This window comes from Pollachius pollachius (assembly GCF_949987615.1).
Source record: "Pollachius pollachius genome assembly, chromosome: 5".
NCBI lineage: Eukaryota > Metazoa > Chordata > Actinopteri > Gadiformes > Gadidae > Pollachius > Pollachius pollachius.
The window spans coordinates 1,553,542-1,573,374 of NC_136938.1; the positions used below are offsets into that span (position 1 = coordinate 1,553,542).

Here is a 19,833-nt window from a genome sequence, read left to right on the forward strand (position 1 = left end):
TCAACAAGGCACTTTATAGTTGACTGAGTCCAGCTAATACAAAACCAACAGCAGTGAGGGGCCAACCATGTTGCATTGTATTTTACCTGAAGGGTCAATCAGATGAAGAGCTGCAGCTTGAAAACAAACGTAAAAGCTTTCGGGCCTTCAAAATCAGGGACCCCAGTATCCAGGCCACTCTGCTGGAGAGGCCCAGGTCACTTGAATGTTCCAGTGGATACCCCCCAAACAGTGAAATACCTGGAGTCTGGAGGTACCCCCCCAACAGTGAAGTACCTAGAGTCTGGAGGTACCCCCCCAACAGTGAAGTACCTAGAGTCTGGAGGTACCCCCCCAACAGTGAAGTACCTAGAGTCTGGAGGTACCCCCCCAACAGTGCTACAGTGATGTACCTGGAGATAACCCCACCCCAAAAATGACCAATCATCTGTTTTTAACAGGCAGGTTCATTTGTTGTGGCACTCAAGCAGTGGCGGTCTTACCATAGAGGCACAGGCCGCGGCCGCTTGGGGCCCTCATAGTAGGGGGGCCCCCAACCAACCTCAAAAAAAAAAAAAAAGATAATTTATATATTTTTTAATACACGAACAGAGACAAGCAAGACGCGCGAAAATAAAATAAAGGGTTAGGAAAAGGGTTGGGAAATAAAGTTACCCAAGCGGCTCAAATAAAAGAAAAAAGCTAAAAGACGCCGGTAAGTATTTGGCAACGCTGCCAAAGATTACACACTTTTTACGGCTACTGTTAGGGATACAGACAGGAACAACAACGTCCAAAGCGTTGAACATGCCACTACAGCAGCAGCAGCAGCAGCTAGCTGAAGACCTGTGAGAAGATGTCAATAAGTAGGACTCTGTGTCAGAAGCGTGTGATGTGGAGAACAATCTATCTTTTCTCTCATAGACTCTCTCTAGCTCTCTCATACAAAGGTTTGTTTGTAGAATGTTTGAAATGTTCAATTCCAACTGTAAAGTCAATTCACTTACAATATCCTGTATCTTGTACATGGGTTTGTTTGCAGAATGATTTAAATGTCATTCTCATGTGCAATGCAAATTGCAACCTCACTCACACATACAAAGTAAATTATTCATCTTGGCCATTTTTGTGTATATGGCTGTTTGTGGGGGTTTACCCTTACTACTTGTCTTGCTGGATATATCGATTGATTTGATCTTAAAAAAAAAAGTATAAACAGTGCTAATTTTCCTGGCATTTTGGCAAAGACAGGTGTTATCTGAAACCTTATTCTCTTTGGGTTCCATTGTAGTGCTACACTTTGTGTTCTCTGCTTCCCATCTTCATTTTGGAGTAAAGAAGTGTATGCAGGGTTTAAAGGGGAAGGTATTTTTTACTTCCATGTAACCTTTACTTCCATGTAGATTAGCTTTACCTGCCTATCCATCATTCAGTCAGTATTTGTTTTATCTCCGTTCTCTTTTAAAGACTGGACGAGGTCGGCCCCCAATTTGCTAAAACTGCCACTGCACTCAAGAATGAGAATTTATATTCTGACTGACTATAAAATATAGGTATGAACAGCTACTGTTTGGTTACCCAAAATAGTGTGCTAAAAGTTGTTTGGTTGCGTTTATAATTTATGTATTCAGGGATTTCACTTTTACACAATCGTGATACTGCTAACAATATACAGTATGTGCATATGAGCACAAATGCATAGCATAAGACAAAAATACAGTGCATTGAAACAAACAAACACACACACACACACACACACACACCAAACTATTACCTATCATTTTTGGCGCTCTACCAATACTTGATCTTCAGGGGATTATTGTTAATGTTCTATTCATACGTTTCTTCTAACTGAAAGTTAAATTGCCCTGGGGGATATTAAAGGTTATATTCTTTAGTAGATTATTTTCTTAGGACAACAATGCTATTCGGTCTAAAAGGTAAGTCTGTGGCCTTTCAAATGGCCATGGTCAAATGTTAGTCTCAGGATAGGAACCACATGGCAAAATCTAGTTTGGAGTTTTACCTGGCATTAGGGATTACAAATTTATGAAGAAAACCTCCATACATGTTTAAATGAACAAGGCATTCTTCAAATTATTCTAAATTCCTCATTATCCCTCCTTATGGCATGAAAACTGTTAAAAAGCCCAGAAATTGCACGATAAATCGCTTTGGCTAATAATAAAGTCATCATCTGAACAATAAGGCTAGGATGGTAGTAATAATCAATTGATATTGAAATAATTCAAAGAAAACAGGTCAAAGTAGTGCTAATAATGCATGAGGCGGCCACCACAAGTCTGGAGATTGGCTGTGCATCCAGACTCCAAAACAGTAATAATATAACTACAGGAGACTCCATAGGCCTTTTAACATTCAGTTCATCAGACGCTACGGCTGCAGTTAAAGACACGTTTAGAGTCACCTCTTGGCATTCGGTATGCATAAGTCTGGAAGACTAAAGTCAGATATATATGTACATAATATATGTATATCTTCACACATGTATGTGTCCTCAGCTGTCCCACTCAGAGCTGTGGATCTCATCTTCATTGGAGTCCTCGTCACTGTCGGCTGAAACCTTCTTCATCCTCCTCATGGCCGCCTTGATGCTGCGCTCCAGCTCCGAGCCCCGGCTGTCGTCAAGCACGTTGCAGCGCACGGCAACCACCTAGACACACACACACAAAATTCAAATAAAAAAAAAAAGTTACAATTCTACCTTAACCCAACCCTTTAAGGGCTTTCTTTGTGATGGAGGTGGTGTGACAAATTAAGGTCTTAAACCTGCACTATATAAGTTTCCCGCTAGCAGCATCGAGTGGCCTGAGTTGTAGCTATAGTCAAAGCGATGGTTCGAATGAGATTCTGATGTTATTTTGAATGTGTTGCCGGGGGGGGGGCACACCGGCCCATGATGAGCAGTGAAGGGGGGGGGTCTCCTCTACATACCTTCTTCAGGGCGACCCCCTGGCGAATGGCTGTCATCAGGCCGTCCCTGGGGTTACCTGCTGGGGGCACGGCACCGGGGGCTGGAGCCCTGCGGAGCCGGACCTGGCCCCTCTGCAGCGAGGCCAACACCTCGTCCATGGACCCTGGGGAAGACAGGGAGTGAGACCAGAAGGTCCTGGGCCAGAGCAGACCTCTGTAGGCCTCCTGGTGGACCTCTACCTCCAGACCTCTAACTGTGGACCTGTAGCCTTGTAGACCTCTACCTGTCGACCTCTACCTGTCGACCTCTACCTGTCGACCTCTACCTGTAGACCTCTACCTGTAGACCTCTACCTGTAGAACTCTACCTGTCGACCTCTACCTGTAGACCTCTACCTGTCGACCTCTACCTGTCGACCTCTACCTGTAGACCTCTACCTGTAGACCTCTACCTGTAGAACTCTACCTGTCGACCTCTACCTGTAGACCTCTACCTGTAGACCTCTACCTGTAGACCTCTACCTGTAGACCTCTACCTGTAGACCTCTACCTGTCGACCTCTACCTGTAAACCTTTACCTGTAGACCTCTACCTGTAGAGCTCTACCTGTCGACTTCTACCTGTCAACCTTTACCTGTAGATGTCTACCTGTAGAACTCTACCTGTAGAACTCTACCTGTAAACCTTGACCTGTAGAGGGCGGACAACACTAAGATTTGGGACCAGGAGTACCGAGGACTTATAAATAGTTGTAATGCATTCATTGTGTCTACACTTGAGATAAATATTTATAGTTTTCTTTTATCACAGACACATATATTGGTAGATGTTATTTCCTTTACCTTGACATGTTTCGACGGATATACTTCTGTCTCCATCAGAAGGTCACACGGGTGTATTAGTGTGACGCGTTCTTATCAGCTGATGTTAAGTCCCACCCCCCAGGACGGCACTCCAGGTATGGGAAAGCATATATGCTCCCTCATCTCTGTTCATCGTCTTCGGGCTCCGCTTTCTTATTTCAATCGCCTCCTTTATCCAACGGTGGTATCGGTTGTTTTCCTGCTTAATGACTCTGGCATTGTCCCAATCCATGATATGGTTCTCTCTTTTGCAATGGTCTGTTATGGCTGATTTGAGGTTTTCTTGCTGGGCGTTGTCCTTTATTGCTCTTAGTTGTAATGCATTCATTGTGTCTACACTTGAGATAAATATTTATAATTTTTTTCTTTATTGCTCGTTTGTCTCTGAGCTGTCTCCTTTTCACATTCCTTTTTATGTTCTTTTTTGCGTGTAGTAAAACTCCTTCCCGTCCACCCAATGTAGGTTTTATTGCATGATTGACATGGTATTTCATATATGACGTTGCATTTTTTGTCTTGGAAGTATATCCGTCGAAACATGTCAAGATAAAGAAAATAACATCTACCAATATATGTGTCTGTGATAAAAGAAAACTATAAATATTTGACTTAATAAATAGGCCTAGTAAACAGTATAACTAGTAGTGATACCAGCAGTACTGAGGACCAAGTAAATAGTACTAGTAAACAGTGCTACTATTGGGTTACTACTAAATCATAAGTAGTACTGGTGGAAGTGGACATCTAGTCCAGTTCAGTTGCGTCCATTGCAGGCCAGTGGCTAAGCAGCGCTAACACGATCTGACAGAAATGCATTATTGATGAATGAACTGTAAAGCCTTCCGAGATGCTTTACAAGCTGTTGAGAGCCAGCGGTTAAAGATGTAGCTGGTCTGGTGGATAGAATCAAACATTAGAGCAGAGAATGATCTTAAAATAAAAGTTTGTTTCAAAAGCAACGCATCGATGGTTTCAAATTCATCCTCCATCTCCAGTAGTAGTCGTAGGGGGGGTTAGGGTTATGGGGTTAGGGTGTTAGGGTAAGGGGGTTAGAGTTAGGGTGGGCAGGTGAAATAAGGACCCCCTCTTTGACTCTGGGAACCAGCAGACTGTTCTGGCCCCTGCTAGGGTTAACAGTAAACCAACTCCAACCTGTCTGACATCCAAACGAGCGCTGTTTGGATCTGGGAGCTGAGGTCAAAGACACACCTTTAACCACAGCTTACTGCCACAGGGGTTGCCAAAGATTACAAATTCAAAGTAATATTTCATGGATTTGTTTTACATTGTTGTAAAAGTGACCCAAGTTGTCTGCTACTCCTACTCTGACCCCCTCCATTGCCTTCCCTTCCCTGTTCAAAAAGGTTGCATCCTGCTCTGAAGAACTGAAGGAATACCTCAAATATCAAGTCCCATTGATAGTGTAATTTTTAGCTACGAGCTGTAACACATTGCACTTTGATGTTCATCAGTTAATTGCTATAAAAAAAGTCATGGCTTACAACAATGAATGCACATTTAATCATACTCTGTCATGGTTACTTTACCATCCCATCCGTAGCATTCAAGAATTGAATGAACAATGAACAATCTTGTCACGTTACCTTCTTCTCATACCAAGCTGTTGACTGAACCCCCCCAGTGATCTGCTGGGGCTGAGCCACACGCTACTCACCCAGGTTCTGCCTCAGGGTGTTCTTGGCTGGGAATGGAGGAGCCTGCCTGTCACTCAGGGCCATGGGCATGTCGGGGGAGGCTGCAGGTGGTAGAAAAGAAGCAAGTGGGGGAGGAGGTGGAGGTGGGGGAGGTGGTGGTGGCATAGTCGGTGGGCCACCTGTTGATGATGGTGGGGGAGGTGGTGGTCCAGGTGGTCCTGGCGGCGCAAAGATCTGGACGGAGATGTCTTTTGGCTGGCCTTTCTTCCCGAGGGTCCTTCTGGGGCGGGGTGGGGGGGCGCTGGGGGCCAGGCTGATGAAGGAAATGGGCTGGGAGGAGTCAGGACACACTGGCTCTGGGGAGGCCATCTTAGAGTGCGGCGTCTTCAGCACGTACTGCCCCTGACGCTTCTGAAGAGGGAAAGACACAGGGTCACCCTGTAGTGGCAGTAAGCAGGGTCACAGTGGAGAGGAAACCATGGAAACTCACTGTACTATACCACTGTAATAGGAATGCACACACACACTCATTCATTCATAAATTCATTCTGGGATCTCTGGTCGGTCAGGAGGCTGACCTCTCTGAAGGAGCGGAGCCGAGAGATGGTCTTCTGTCTCTCCCCGTCCACCCACTCCTTCCTGCTCTGCTCCTCCTCACGTCTCTTCTCTCGCTTCTGGAGGACCACGGAGAGGGAGGAATAGAAGAAGGAGGAATTATTCACTTTCTAAGATGATGAAATAACTTGGAAGAGGATTGGGACAATGTTGACTAGAAGTAGTGAAAAGAAGTATACTTTTTTTTTCTCTAGATCATGAAATAGATAAATGAATTAGTCGATTTTGGGCGTAATAACAAAAGTTGTTTCACACAGATTGACAATTTTAATCGTCATCAAAAGAAAATTATTCGAAAGGCATTATTTAAGATAACCATGCTACATATTACTGCCCACGAATGTAAAAACATTAAAGGAAAGGACCCAACTTCCTGCTAATGGAAGCTCTTCTACTCAGGGTGTAGTTCAGTGTGCTTCTACTCAGGGTGTAGTTCAGAATGCTACTACTCAGGATGTAGTTCAGAGTCTCACCAGCTGGATGTGGTGGTGCTGGCTGAAGAGCACAGAGCTGTGGTCTGCTACGGTGCGCTTATTCCTGTTGGCCTCCACACACTGATCCTAACACACACAGCAGAAGAGTCACACACACACACACACACACACACACACGCACACACACACACACACACACACACCTTCTTGTTGCGCAGGTAAGCTCTCCGGGAACAGATTCCCGCTCTTTTGGTCTCAAGTTTCATTAGGCGTCGCTTAAGCTGTTGGGCGGAGGAGGAGTCGGAGGGGTGGAGGCCGGTCTGCACCAAACTCTGGAGCTCCTCCTGATCCTCACACACATCATAGTACACCACCTCCTCCTTCAGCTCTGAAACACACACACACACACACACATCATAGTACACCACCTCCACCTTCAGCTCTGAAACACACACACACACACACACACACACACACACACACACACATATCATAGTACACCACCTCTTCCTTCAGCTCTGAAACACACACACGTCATAGTACACCACCTTCTCCTCCTTCAGCTCTGAAACACACACACACACACACACAGAACACCACCTCCTCCGTCATCACATGACTGAGGCCTGTTCATTCTCTGACTGACGTGGTTGACACAGGATCTTCAAGGTGTAAACAGGCTCGCTTTCAAGGTCCTCAAGGCTAAACTATCACACTGGTGCAATATGATGGATTTTTCACATGTGATAACATCACATGTTAACAGCCCCAATGTCTGACACCTATAAAAATAGGTGAGGCAGACTAATTAATCAAAGGCTGGTAATCAGGGAGGAGTGGCCGTCCATTTGGCTGATGGAACAATCTGGGAACTTCAACTCAATGGTTTCTCCATGCGAGACCACTTGTATTGGAGGTAAATGGGACCAAGACACGACAGTCTATTTCATAAAGTTAAGGACAATACTCTGTCTCTGTCTCCCCTGGCTTCACTTAACATCGGTTACCGATAATATGTGTCAAAATGACTGTTGTGTTGTGTTACCTACACAATGATAATACAGCATTTTGATCTTTCGGAATCAATGTGCTTTGCGTCAGTACAGTTTGTGAGTATTTGTTGACAGCTTAACAGTAAATCGCCAAACAATTACTGTATAAATATCTCAATTCAATTAAATTCAATTTTATTTGTATAGCCCTTAATCACCATTACAGTCTCAAAGGGCTTAATAGGCCAAATATTTATGACACCCCCCTTTACCCAAGCCCCCACAAGGGCAAGAAAAAACTCCCTTGAAATTAGCAAGGAAGAAATCTTGAGAAGAAACGCATAGTAGGGGATCCCTCCTTCCAGGGATGGTCAGGAGTGCAATGGATGCCATAATTGACATACAGGTAAATACATGCACATCATATTAAAATGGTGATGTGGTGCTGGCCGGTTAACCATGAGGAGAGTCCAGGCATCCAGTTCAGTCACCGCAACACGCTAGAACAGACAGAATAGTGAATTAGAACGGAACAGTACATAGTGGGAATGTATACTGTATTAACAAAAGCACAAACAGAGTGGTCTTCACTTCGCATCTGTCGTTTTCACACTCCTATGTTCCAAATGCAAGATCGTAGAGGTGCGTTTTGAGCTTTCCTTTGAATAGCTCCACAGAGTCAGCTTCCCTGATCACTGGTGGCAGCCTATTCCATAGGAAGGGGGCTCGATAGGCAAACGCTCTCGGTCAGCCGATTTCTTTTTAACCTTCGGCAGTGAAAGAAGGCCAGCTCCTGAAGACCGGAGGGACCGAGAAGGACTATAAGGAATGATCAGGTCCTTCAGGTAGGATGGAGATAATCCATGCAAGGCTTTATAGGTTAGCAGTAGCACCTTAAAATCCGATCTGAAAGTTATTGGTAGCCAGTGCAAAGAGGCATAGGTGTGATGTGATCAAACCTTCTTGTTCTGGTCAGTAGTCTAGCTGCAGCATTCTCTACAAGCTGTAGACTTTTCATGGTAGAGTTTGGTAGTCCCGAAAAAAGTGCATTACAATAATCCAGTCTTGATGAAACAAATGCATGAATCAGTGTCTCTGCATCCGCTGCAGATAACATTGCTTTGATTTTTGCAATGTTTCTCAGATGGAAAAAGGCAATTCTAGTTATACTTCTGACATGTTGGTCAAAGCACAGTTGAGGGTCGAATAGGACACAACGATTTTTGACAGATACTCTGTGGGATGGCGAGGCCATCCAACCACAGTGAGACATCCTCAAATTCTCTCTGGTCCCGCCTTGAGCCGCTAATTATCAGCTCTGTCTTCCCAGTGTTAAGCTGTAGGAAGTTCTATGACATCCAGCTCTTCACCGCAGCCAGACAGGACTCAACCCTCTGGATCTGGGCCGAGTCCCTTGAATCTACAGGAATGAAGAGCTGGGTGTCATCCGCGTAGTAGTGGAAACTAATTCCGAAGCCGCGGATAACGTCGCCCAAGGGAAGCATGTAGATTGCATAAAGTAATGGACCAAGGACCGACCCTTGTGGTACGCCAAAGCATAGTCTGCAGTGCTTTGATTCTGAACCCTCATGGAGCACCAATTGTGTTCTATCTGTGAGGTACGATTCAAGCCAGCCAAGAGCCGTACCCCCGAAACCAACATAGTGCTCAAGACGGTGAAGAAGATTGCTGTGGTTGATCATGTCGAACGCAGCACTCAGGTCCAGCAGCACAAGCATTGAGCTTGTATTTGTATCCAAAGCAAGAAGGATATCATTTACAACTCTTGTCACGGCAGTTTCAGTTGAGTAGAAATTCCTGAACCCCGACTGGAAAGGTTTGAAGAGATTGTTCCTCGTCAGATAATCTACAAATTGCTTTGCTACAATCCTTTCCTGTACCTTGGACAGGAAGGGCAGGTTCAATATAGGCCGATAGTTCCTGACTAATTCAGGATCTAGGCCAGGCTTTTTGAGTAGCGGTTTTATCACCGCAGCCTTGAAATTGGAGGGAACAATTCCTGTGGAAAGCGAGAGATTCATAAGCGAGAGGATTGCAGGCCCCACCGTGGGAAGAAGTTCCTTGAGAACCTTGGAAGGGTGAGGATCCAACATACAAGTTTTTGGTTTTGATACCTTTATCACCCTTTCAAGTTCAACCAGAGGACTTGCCTTGAACTCCAGGAGAGTTGCATCAGAGTTCCTCATCCTACCGGGCATGACCCCATCCTGCCCCGCAGGATGTGTAGGACAAGTTGCACGGCAAGCATCAATTTCCTCTCTGATCGATTGAATCTTATTCTCAAAGAAATCCACGAATTTACCTGCCACGATGGAGGAGCCTACGGTCTGAGTCTGTTTCTGAGTCAGACTCTTCGCCGTGTCAAAAATAAACTTGGGATTGTTTCTATTCAAGTTGATGATACTGGAAAAGTAGGCGTTCCTGGCAGTAGTTAGCGCACCCTTTTTTTTTTTATACTTTAGTTTTTATTGAGTTTTTAGCACATCTCAACTACATATATTAAGATCAACTTGCAGATGTCAATTCAGTGCAGATAAACAAACATACAATAATGAACAAACAATTATAACAAAAACAAACAAAAACGGAGCCTGTGGGAAAATGTGGCGTAGATAAAAAGATGAAATACATACCTATGTAAAGATTAAGCGCAGCTCAAGTAGCTGCCTTACACTTGAATGCAAACAGACTGTGAGCCAGTGTCCTTATAGTTCGTCTAGGTAAAGTATCCACTTCTGCCATCTCTTAGCATACAAATCTAACCCCAAACGTATCACACAAGTCAGTCGTTCCATTGACCTTATTTCCTGAATGACATCAAACCATTGTTGCTGTTTAGGTTAATCAGGTTTATACCAGCTTCTAGTTATGGTTTTCCTTGCTGCTGTAAGGAGTACTTTTACCAAGTATCTGTCCCTCTGTAGAGTAACCAGTGAAATGTGACCAAAGTACAAGACAGTGCATGACAAAGGAATCTTATATCCAAGCACATTAATTAAGATTAAATGTACATCTTTCCAAAATGACTTCAGTTTTTCACAACTCCAGAAAATATGCGTGTGGTGTGCTTCTAAGCAGCCACACTGTCTCCAACATGGTTGGGGTGTTGAAGATGCTTTACTGCTGATTTTAGGTGTAATAAAAAAACGCACCAAATTTTTCCAGTTGAAAACCCTCAGTTGTTGTGAACTTGTGGAAGTATGTTGAGTTTCACACATATCGTACCATACATCTGATGAAATGTCTACATTTAATTCTTTTTCCCACCTTAATTTCAGATACAATGTTGAGTTGCCCTTACATTCCATAATACTGTCATAAAACATGGAGATTACTTTTACACTTTTACTATTTGGTTTATATGCATTGATCATATTCTTTATAACTGGGTTAATTTCGTGAGAAATTTCCATCTTCATTTCTTTATTATAATAATCTCTAAATTGTATATACCTAAATAAGTCCCGATTATGAAGAGAAAATGTTTATTTTAGTTTTTGGAAAGTCTGTAATTCTTTGTTTTTTTCCATCAGTGTACACACTGCCTTAATACCTTTTACTCCCCATTGCTTAAATATGGCATCATTTTCTCCTGGTTTAAATTGAGTGTCAAAGGCTAACCATCTAAGTGCTTTCTGGTATTTCATTAGTTTGAATTGCCTTACAAAATCAAACCAAAACTCCAGTGAGCCAGAGGTTATTGAATCTATTTGACTTTTGACTAATAGGGGGATTTCTTTTTCTCCTAAAACCGACTGGATCTGATAACCCTCAACATATGTCTCAATTTCCTTCCATCTAGCAAAATAGTTATCATTACACCACAGAAAAGCTGCATAAAAGTAATCTTTGAGATTTGGGAGTGCCATTCCTCCTTTATGCTTGGCCAACTGCAGTGTTGTGTATCTTATTCTAGGCTTCTTTCCATCCCAGATAAACATAGAAATAAGTCTATCCCAGGTAAAGAACTGGTGTTTAGGAACCCCTACTGGCAAAGCTTGTAACAGGTATTGCAATCTAGGCAACATGTTCATCTTAATTACATTTATCTTACTGCCAAAATCCAATGGATAGGTGGACCATCGTTCAATATCCTTTTTAATATTCTGATTAATCAAATTATAGTTTGCCTCGTATAATCTGTTCAAATTTTTTGTAATGATTACCCCTAAATATTTTATTTCTTCCATATCCCATTTTAAATCATGCCTATGTTTTATTTCTTCTGAAGGCTTGTAATTAAATGACAAAAGTTGTGTCTTTGTAATATTTAGTTTGTAACCAGCATAATAATTAAATTCTTCGAGGATGTCCATCAATATGAGGAACGACTTCTCAGGATCCACTAAATGGACCAAAATATCGTCCGCGAATAAACTAATTAAATGATCTCTATGTCCAATTGTGATGCATTGCAGTTGTTCATGTTGACGGATTGTCTGGGCCAGGGGTTTAATATAAAAAGCAAATAATGTGGGGCTGAGACAACAACCTTGTCTAGTTCCTCTTTGTAATATAAATGATGGAGATAATGACCCATTAATTTTAATTTTTGCTGTTGGTTGTTGATAAAGTGTTCTTATTAAATCTACAGATTGCTCATTGAAGCCAAATCTATCTAAAGTTTGATACAGGAATTGCCAATTGACCCGATCAAAAGCCTTTTCGGCGTCGAGGCTTAGCATTACTGCCTTTTTATTTTCCCTTTCTATTCTATCTATCAAATGTAGTCCTTCTAATATTGTCATGTGTTTGTTGGCTTTCTACAAATCCTGTTTGGTCCTCGTCTATTAATTCTGGGAGAATATTCTCAAGTCTTTTTGCGATAATGGCTGTGTACATTTTATAATCTACATTGACAATTGAAATAGGCCTATAATTACTACTATATTCCCTATCTTTGCCCTCCTTTGGGAGTATTGTAATGACTGCCTCATTCCATGATGGCGGAAGTTTACATTCTCTTTTAATCCAATTATATGTTTTTAGCAGGAGTGGAGCTAGCTCTTCTTTAAAGGTTTTATACCACTCCGCAGGGAAGCCATCACTACCTGGAGTCTTACTTGATTTTAAGTTGCCAATTGCATTATTTATTTCTTCTAGTGTAAAATCTGCTATAATGAAATCATTTTGTACTTTGCCAATACAAGGCAAATCAAGTTCATTAAGAAACATTTGCATGGCTTCCACTTTGGTATTAGAGGTCTCTGTATGCAATTGTTTATAATAATTTAGAAAAATGGCCTCTATTTCCAGTGGTTGATATTTCAAATGATTTGTTTCTGGGTCCCGTATCTTATGGATGGAACTATCCACTTGTTGTTTACGCAAGCGTCGGGCAAGTAATTTGGCTGCTTTAGGACCTGATTCATAATAGGTCTGCTTATAGATTCGGGCCGTCTTCTCAACTTCTTGTTCTAATAGATCATTCATTTGTTTCCTTAATTGTTGTATATGCACCAGCAGTTCTGGGTCTCTGTTTTTTTTATGTTGTTGCTCCACATTTGATAAATCTAATACCAGGTTATTATATTCCATGATTTTCTTTTTTTTGTTTAATGCTGTTAAAGCAATCAAATTCCCACGCATCACCGCCTTCAATGAGTCCCACAGTATAGATGGGTCCACCTCTCCATTGTCATTTATCTTCAGATAATCTTTAATTTCCAGTTTTATCTGTTCTACAGCTGCTTTGTTATTTAACATACCTACATTTAACCTCCAACCCGTCTTCCTCTTCCTTCCTTCTATTTGAACCGTCAAGTACACAGCACTGTGGTCAGAGACATCAGCTACCCCAATTCTACATTCTTTCACCCTATAACAGTCACTTTTTGGCATAAAAAAATTATCTATCCTGGAGTAAGTACAATGTGGAGCTGAGTAGTGAGTGTAGTTTGTGTCAAATGGATTAATATGTCTCCAGAAATCACAAAACCCGATATCATGCCAGGCTGTGTTAATCAATTTTGATATTTTATTTCTATTTCTCATTAAGCTAGTTGTGTCTAAATGTTGATTTAATACTACATTAAAATCTCCACCACATATACAGACACCCTCAGCTTCCAGTGCAATCACATCCATTAATGATTTGAAAAACAGTTTGTTAGTATCAGGTGGTGCATATACATTTACTAAGGTTACTATATCCTGTTCAATCCTACCCTTAACAATGAGATATCTGCCCTCCTTTTCTTTTATTTCTTTAAAAGATTCAAATTTGAATTTATTAGCGACCAGAATAGCAATCCCTCTTCTATGACTTTGCAAAAATGAATTATAGAAAGTATTTTTAAAACCAAATCGTTTCAATTTCTCATGCTCTTGTTAGGAGAGATGGGTTTCTTGCATAAAAATAATATCTGCCTTCTCTTTTTTCAATTTTGCCATTACCTTAGACCTTTTAATCGGGTTTCCCAAACCGTTCACATTTAAGGACATTAGCTTTACCTCATCTGGCTGCATCATAACTTAACTGAATCAATCTTACAACATTATGTTTCCACAGGCTTAACTTAGTAACCAATGATAACTGGAACACAATAACAAGCCCAGAACGGCTTAGAACAAGCATTATAACTGTAAAGTGAAAGGACTTCCAAAGTCTGAAGAGCATTCTCAGTTTTCAGCTGAGGGGGAAATAAACCTCTCACAAGGAAAGGACCCCCTCCCCAATTAGTCCGCTACAAACTGTCACTTGAACTTACGTGTGAGTCCGTTGGTAGGGCCGAACTCTCACTGCCCCGCCAACCAGCGCATGAATACAATGTTATCTTTATGTTAAGGGTCGCTTGTTTACCATCAGTTTTTTAAACACTACTGTTCTTGCTGGCGTCTATGCTGAAATTTCCGTAGGCGCTCTTTAGCGCGTCTGGCAGTGCCTACATCTGCATTTGATCCCACTCGCTGCCACGGTGTAGCCCGCTGGAGAAGCTCCAACAGGTGACTCCTACCGGGTGGTCTCTCTGGCACCTCGGCGCTGTATCCCCGCTGAAGGAGCTCCAACAGGTGACTCCTACCGGGCGGTCTCTCTGGCACCTCGGCGCTGTATCCCCGCTGCCAGAGCTCCTGCGCTGCCTCCCAGGCACTGCCGTACACCTGCACACCGCTCTCCCAGTGAATGCGCATCCGCGTGAAGGGCGTCTGGAAACGAATGCCCTTTTCCTTGAGAGCCTTTTTGATATTGGTGAACGCCTTGCGCTGTTGTAGAACGGTAGCTGTATAGTCATGAACAAATTACAGCGGTTTCATTCCCATTGTGATTTTCGGTCGCCATGTTTTTTGGATAACCATCTCCTTGGTGTTGTATTGCTGGAAATTGATGATAATAGACCTCGGAGGCGAGTTTGGGCCCGGTTTGGGCGCCAGGGCTCTGTGTGCGCGTTGTATTTGTAAATCCACATCGTCGTTCAGCTTGAGTTCGGACCGGAGCATTTTTTCGACAAACTCCATCACCGAGCCTTGTTCTGCGTCCTCCGGCACACCGTGGATCCTCAGGTTGTTTCGTCTTGCCCTCGACACTATGCCATTCAGCTTGTCTTCTAGCTTCTGCTGATCCTGTATGGTTTGCTGAAGGGCTGCGTTAGCCTCCGCGCTCCACGTTTCGGTGTCGTCGATCCGCGTAGCCATCTCGTCGATTTTCTCGTTGTGCTCCTGCATGGCTAGCATGTTTGTAGCTAGCTGCCGGTTAACATCTTGCTTGAACTCGATGAGTTCTTCTCTCATGTCACGTTTAATTTCGTCTTTGAACATTTTTAAGTCTTCCTTTAGTTCAGACTTGAGTTCGCTGATCTGCTTACTTATAGTTTCAAGCCCTGTGCGCAGTGTTGAGTCGCCGCCATGTTGGCCCTCATCTCCCCGCATGTCGTCCTCGGTTTGTTCTGCACGGTGGGAATCATTCTCCGCTGTATCTTGCGCCCCTCTACCTCTGCCTTTCTTTCCCCCCATCATAATGTGAAAAGAGACCACTTCGTTATATTTTAATTAAGTTAGCGGGGGTTAATAATATGCTGACTCGCGGGAGCAAAGTGCTCAACCTGCCATCTTGTTCTGTAGCCAACCGGAAGTCCAGTTAGCGCACCCTTATAGGTGAGCAGACTTTTGTGCCATGCAAGATGAAAGACCTCAAGTTTATTCGAGCACCATTTGCGTTCAAGGATTCTGCAGCTTCGCTTCAGGGTGCGCGTTTCTGCATTAAACCAGGGAGCTGGTTTCATCACCTAGCTGCTATTATTGACGTATGACGCATGAATGTTCTTGCTAAATGGTCTGGGCACAACAAAGAACATTGATGAATCAATTACAACTGATGTTTAAGTGAAGCCAGGACAAACATTTTGTATGGTGTCATCACCCAGACGGTACGGTTGGGTTCTAAATCTGTTAAGATTACCTGAAGTCCTTTTTTGTATCAAAATATGAGGGTTAGGGTTAGGGTCGAGGTCAACCCTAACCGTAAGAGGTTCAAGAAAGAAAACAACCCAAGCCAAAATCATATCCCTTAAATCGGTTATGGGATTTTGTCTACTAGGTCTACTATGGGATCGATATTGATATTTATATCAATATTGCATGTTTGTCTCATTCACACAATATTAACACATATTTCATCAGCCTTCCATGGAGACCTGGGGGAAGGAGCCTGTAAGACCTGACGGAGACTTGAGGGACCTGATGGAGACTTGAGGAACCTGATGGAGACGTGATGAACCCTCAGACCTGATGGAGACATTAGGAACCTGATGGAGACGTGAGGAACCTGATGGAGATGGGAGGAACCTGATGGAGACGGGAGGAACCCTAAGACCTGACGGAGACGTGAGGAACCCTAAGACCTGATGGAGACGTGAGGAACCCTAAGACCTGATGGAGACGTGAGGAACCCTCAGACCTGATGGAGACGTTAGGAACCTGATGGAGACGTGGTGAACCTGATGGAGACGGGAGGAACCCTCAGACCTGAAGGAGACATTACCTTTGATCTGTCGTCTGAGCGTGTCCACCTGGGCCATGAGCAGCTGCTCCTCATTCTTCAGGATCTCAAACTTGGTGTCATAGAGCTCCAACTGAGCCTCGTAAAACAGCAGCTCCAGCTGGTCCACGCCCCCCTGCTGTGACGGGTCCGCCGGGGCCCCGGGCCGGGCCCCGCCCTCCTGCTGCTCCCTGGGCGTCAGACCCCTCATCTGGGGGGGGGGGGGGGGCAGACAATATTAGCCATATCACAATTCAATTATCCTTTGAGTCCTTGAAATTCAGACATTCCAACTAAAAAGGTTTGAACTTGAACTTGAAAAGCCGACTGTTACGATAGCATTAAATCAGTCTTCACGTTGGCTGAAATGCAAATCATAATGCATTCTGGGATTCATCTTCAACTCGTCCCTCCAGGAGCCTCAGGGACAGCTCTACCACTGACCCTAACCCTCTACCACTGACCCTAACCCTAGCCTCAGGAACAGCTCTACCACTGACCCTAGCCTGAGGAACAGCTCTACCAATGACTCTAACCCTAGGGACGGCTCTACCACTGACCCTAACCCTAGGGACAGCTCTACCACTGACTCTTACCGTAACCCTAACCCTAGGGACAGCTCTACCACTGACCCTAACCCTAGCCTCAGGAACAGCTCTACCACTGACCCTTACCCTAACCCTAGCCTGAGGAACAGCTCTACCACTTACCTACTGTAACCTTGGGATGACTTTCAATATAGGCCTGCATGAGAAATCGTTATAAAATCGCAGTCTCGATTCACCCGTGTGGTTTAAGTTTCAAATTACTTCGATTTTTTTTTTAATACTTTTTTTAAAAAAAAATCTGATAAAACTATGGCTAAAAATTATCTGAATTGTCTTTTTAGAATTACCATTCGTGGTGTTGTTCAGCAGAGAAATTGTCGGCCAAAGACGTTGACGTTGCTTAGCAACCGGACACGCTGGGGTTGATAAGTGACTGGACTACTTGCAGAGTGGTAAGAAAGACGGGAATCAGGCAAAAAATCCACTTTCCTTGAAAGCGGTCGAGTTAGGTGTGCATAAAAGTACAGAAGGACCAATTGCAAACTACTGCAACTGCTGATGCCATCTCTGTAAGTTAAAAAGTAGCCGCACCTAGGGCTGGGCGATATGTCGATATTTAAACTATATCAATATTTTTTCAAACACGATATGGAACGAGACCATATCGTCAACATCGATATAATTTAATTTGCGTTGAAATTACAGCACATTTGTTCCAAATAACAGCAGTTTCAAACTACGCCTGCCGCCTGCTATTTCGTAACTCTGCTTTTGTCTCTCCCGCTCTGCCTCCGGCTCTCACACAGTCTCTGCCCCCCCCCCTCCACTCACGTCACTTTTTGAAAATCGCGAAACATGGAGTTCGCCGGCACATAGTATGGTACGGCTCCATAGTATGGAAATGGTTTGGATATAAGGTGTCTGACGAATAACAAAATCACGTAATTTGTAGAGAGTGCTTAAAAACTGTCAGCTTTTGGCCGTGATATTATATATTATAATGTTCTCAAATACGAGGCGGAAGCAGTGTGTAGTCCACGGTTTATTCAACCATCAAACTGTATTCAATTCTGAACTGTAGGAATAGTAATGGTAAATCCAAACGGTAGGTAGGTATAGTAATAACGGTAACTCCACAGTAACTAACTTCAAGGTTTCTCACTCCGCGAGACCCAAACATAAAACATAAACAAGTAACCTAGCAACGCCCCCCCCCCCCCTCCCCCCACGCAGTCGTTACGTTTCATAATATTTCTGAGGCGCACACAGATTTTGGCCGTGATATTATAATGTTCTCAAATACGAGGCGGAGGCAGTGTCTAGTCCACGTTTTATTCAACCATCAAACTGTATTCAATTCAGAATGGTAGGAATAGTAATGGTAAATCGTGCCGCCCCCCCCCGTCGACAAGTATCGATGTTTATCTTATATCGATATTCTGCTTGAAGATATCGAGATATGGTTTTTGGTCCATATCGCCCAGCCCTAGCCGCACCTACCCCAAACCAATGGGAATAAGTGTATACATGTCGATTATAGCGGACTACACCACCTCTTCTATTCCGCATGGAAATCTATTCCGATCAGAGAATTGTATTCCGATTGAGGCGTTAATATGACCATTTTCTATTCCGATTGAGCTGCTCAGAGCGGGTGTTTTCGGCGGCTGGACTGACGGTCACCAGGCTGCTGTCGCATCTGATCCCAGAGCATGTTAACATGCTCATCTTTCTCAACAAAAATCAGTAGACTGGTGCTGAAGTTGTATGCGAGTTACTGGTTATTTTTTCTGAAGCTTTGCTAATAAGCCTAATTCATTGTTAGGTAGGCTAACAATCACCCTCTTTCTGTCCCTTTTTGGTAGTTTTGAGTTACATTTGGCAAAACCTGTCAGAACTTAGTATGATATATGCTGCAGGCTCCGTTGTTTTAGAGCACAGTAGTGCAAGTGTATCAAGTGTTACCATTGAACGGATCCGGTTTAACTGCCACAAGAGTTGTTCATCTAATAATAAAGATCTCAATGAAGAAAGCACGCTGTGTTTTTGTATTTTTATTGCATTTTGAATATAGCATAGGCCTAATTTTAATCAAAAAATATTAATGATTAATCGAAAATTGATCGTTAATTCTCCTTACGATCAACTAAGACAATTTAATCTAATGCCCATCCCTAATATGTACAAAATAAATCATTCCGTTTTTGATACTGCACTTTAATCACTTATAAAGGGCCATATGAAACGCAACGTGCTAGAGGTGCCAAAAAACTATGTTTGGTACTGACATTTTTTGTCATGGTTCATGTGTGCAATAAAAATTACAATTCGTGAGGAAAAATATCATGGCAGAGAATCGTGATATCAATTCTAAGCCAAAAAAATTGTGATTCATATTTTTCCCCGAATCGTGCAGGCCTATTTCAATACCCCCTACTTTAAAGTTTAATTCCGGCATAAATTGAACCCAGGGTCATTGTTTTGGCAAGAAAACCCATCAGATAAGCCCTCCAGATACCTTTTTCATTGAAAATCGAGTATTAGAGTTTGCCCGGCGCAAAGTTTGGCGTTCATGTTATTGGCTTGGGGCATTGAGTTTTGCTTCCAAATCGGCATTTTTTAACCACTAATATTGCTAAAAATAGCACCAAACCTCTGCAGTAGCATCACTAGGGTCCCTACACATAAAACGAAGCACCAACAACTTAGTTTGCAAACCCGGAGTTTATTTAAAAAGACAGTTTAACAAGCATTACCGGTAGGTCCGTGCTTACAGTTAGTCCACACAAGTCGATTGCCGAATGCACCGGGGTTCAGT

The 19,833-nt window shown here is 43.1% G+C and overlaps 1 protein-coding gene across 4 annotated transcripts in view; it reads right to left on the reverse strand.

Annotated features, from left to right (window-relative positions):
• Positions 1 to 19,833, reverse strand: part of whamm (WASP homolog associated with actin, golgi membranes and microtubules) — a 25,678-nt gene continuing 5,845 nt past the window's right edge. For 3 of the 4 annotated variants that reach the window (XM_079736945.1, XM_079736946.1, XM_079736943.1), the window contains 7 exons: positions 16,471 to 16,678; positions 6,684 to 6,868; positions 6,520 to 6,606; positions 6,010 to 6,105; positions 5,452 to 5,842; positions 2,935 to 3,077; positions 1 to 2,653 (listed from right to left, as the gene is read on the reverse strand). In XM_079736945.1, coding sequence (XP_079593071.1) covers positions 2,498 to 2,653; positions 2,935 to 3,077; positions 5,452 to 5,842; positions 6,010 to 6,105; positions 6,520 to 6,606; positions 6,684 to 6,868; positions 16,471 to 16,678 — 1,266 coding nt within the window. In that variant the 3' untranslated portion in view covers positions 1 to 2,497. The remainder of the gene's footprint in view (positions 2,654 to 2,934; positions 3,078 to 5,451; positions 5,843 to 6,009; positions 6,106 to 6,519; positions 6,607 to 6,683; positions 6,869 to 16,470; positions 16,679 to 19,833) is intronic. The other variant, XM_079736944.1, reaches the window with a different exon arrangement.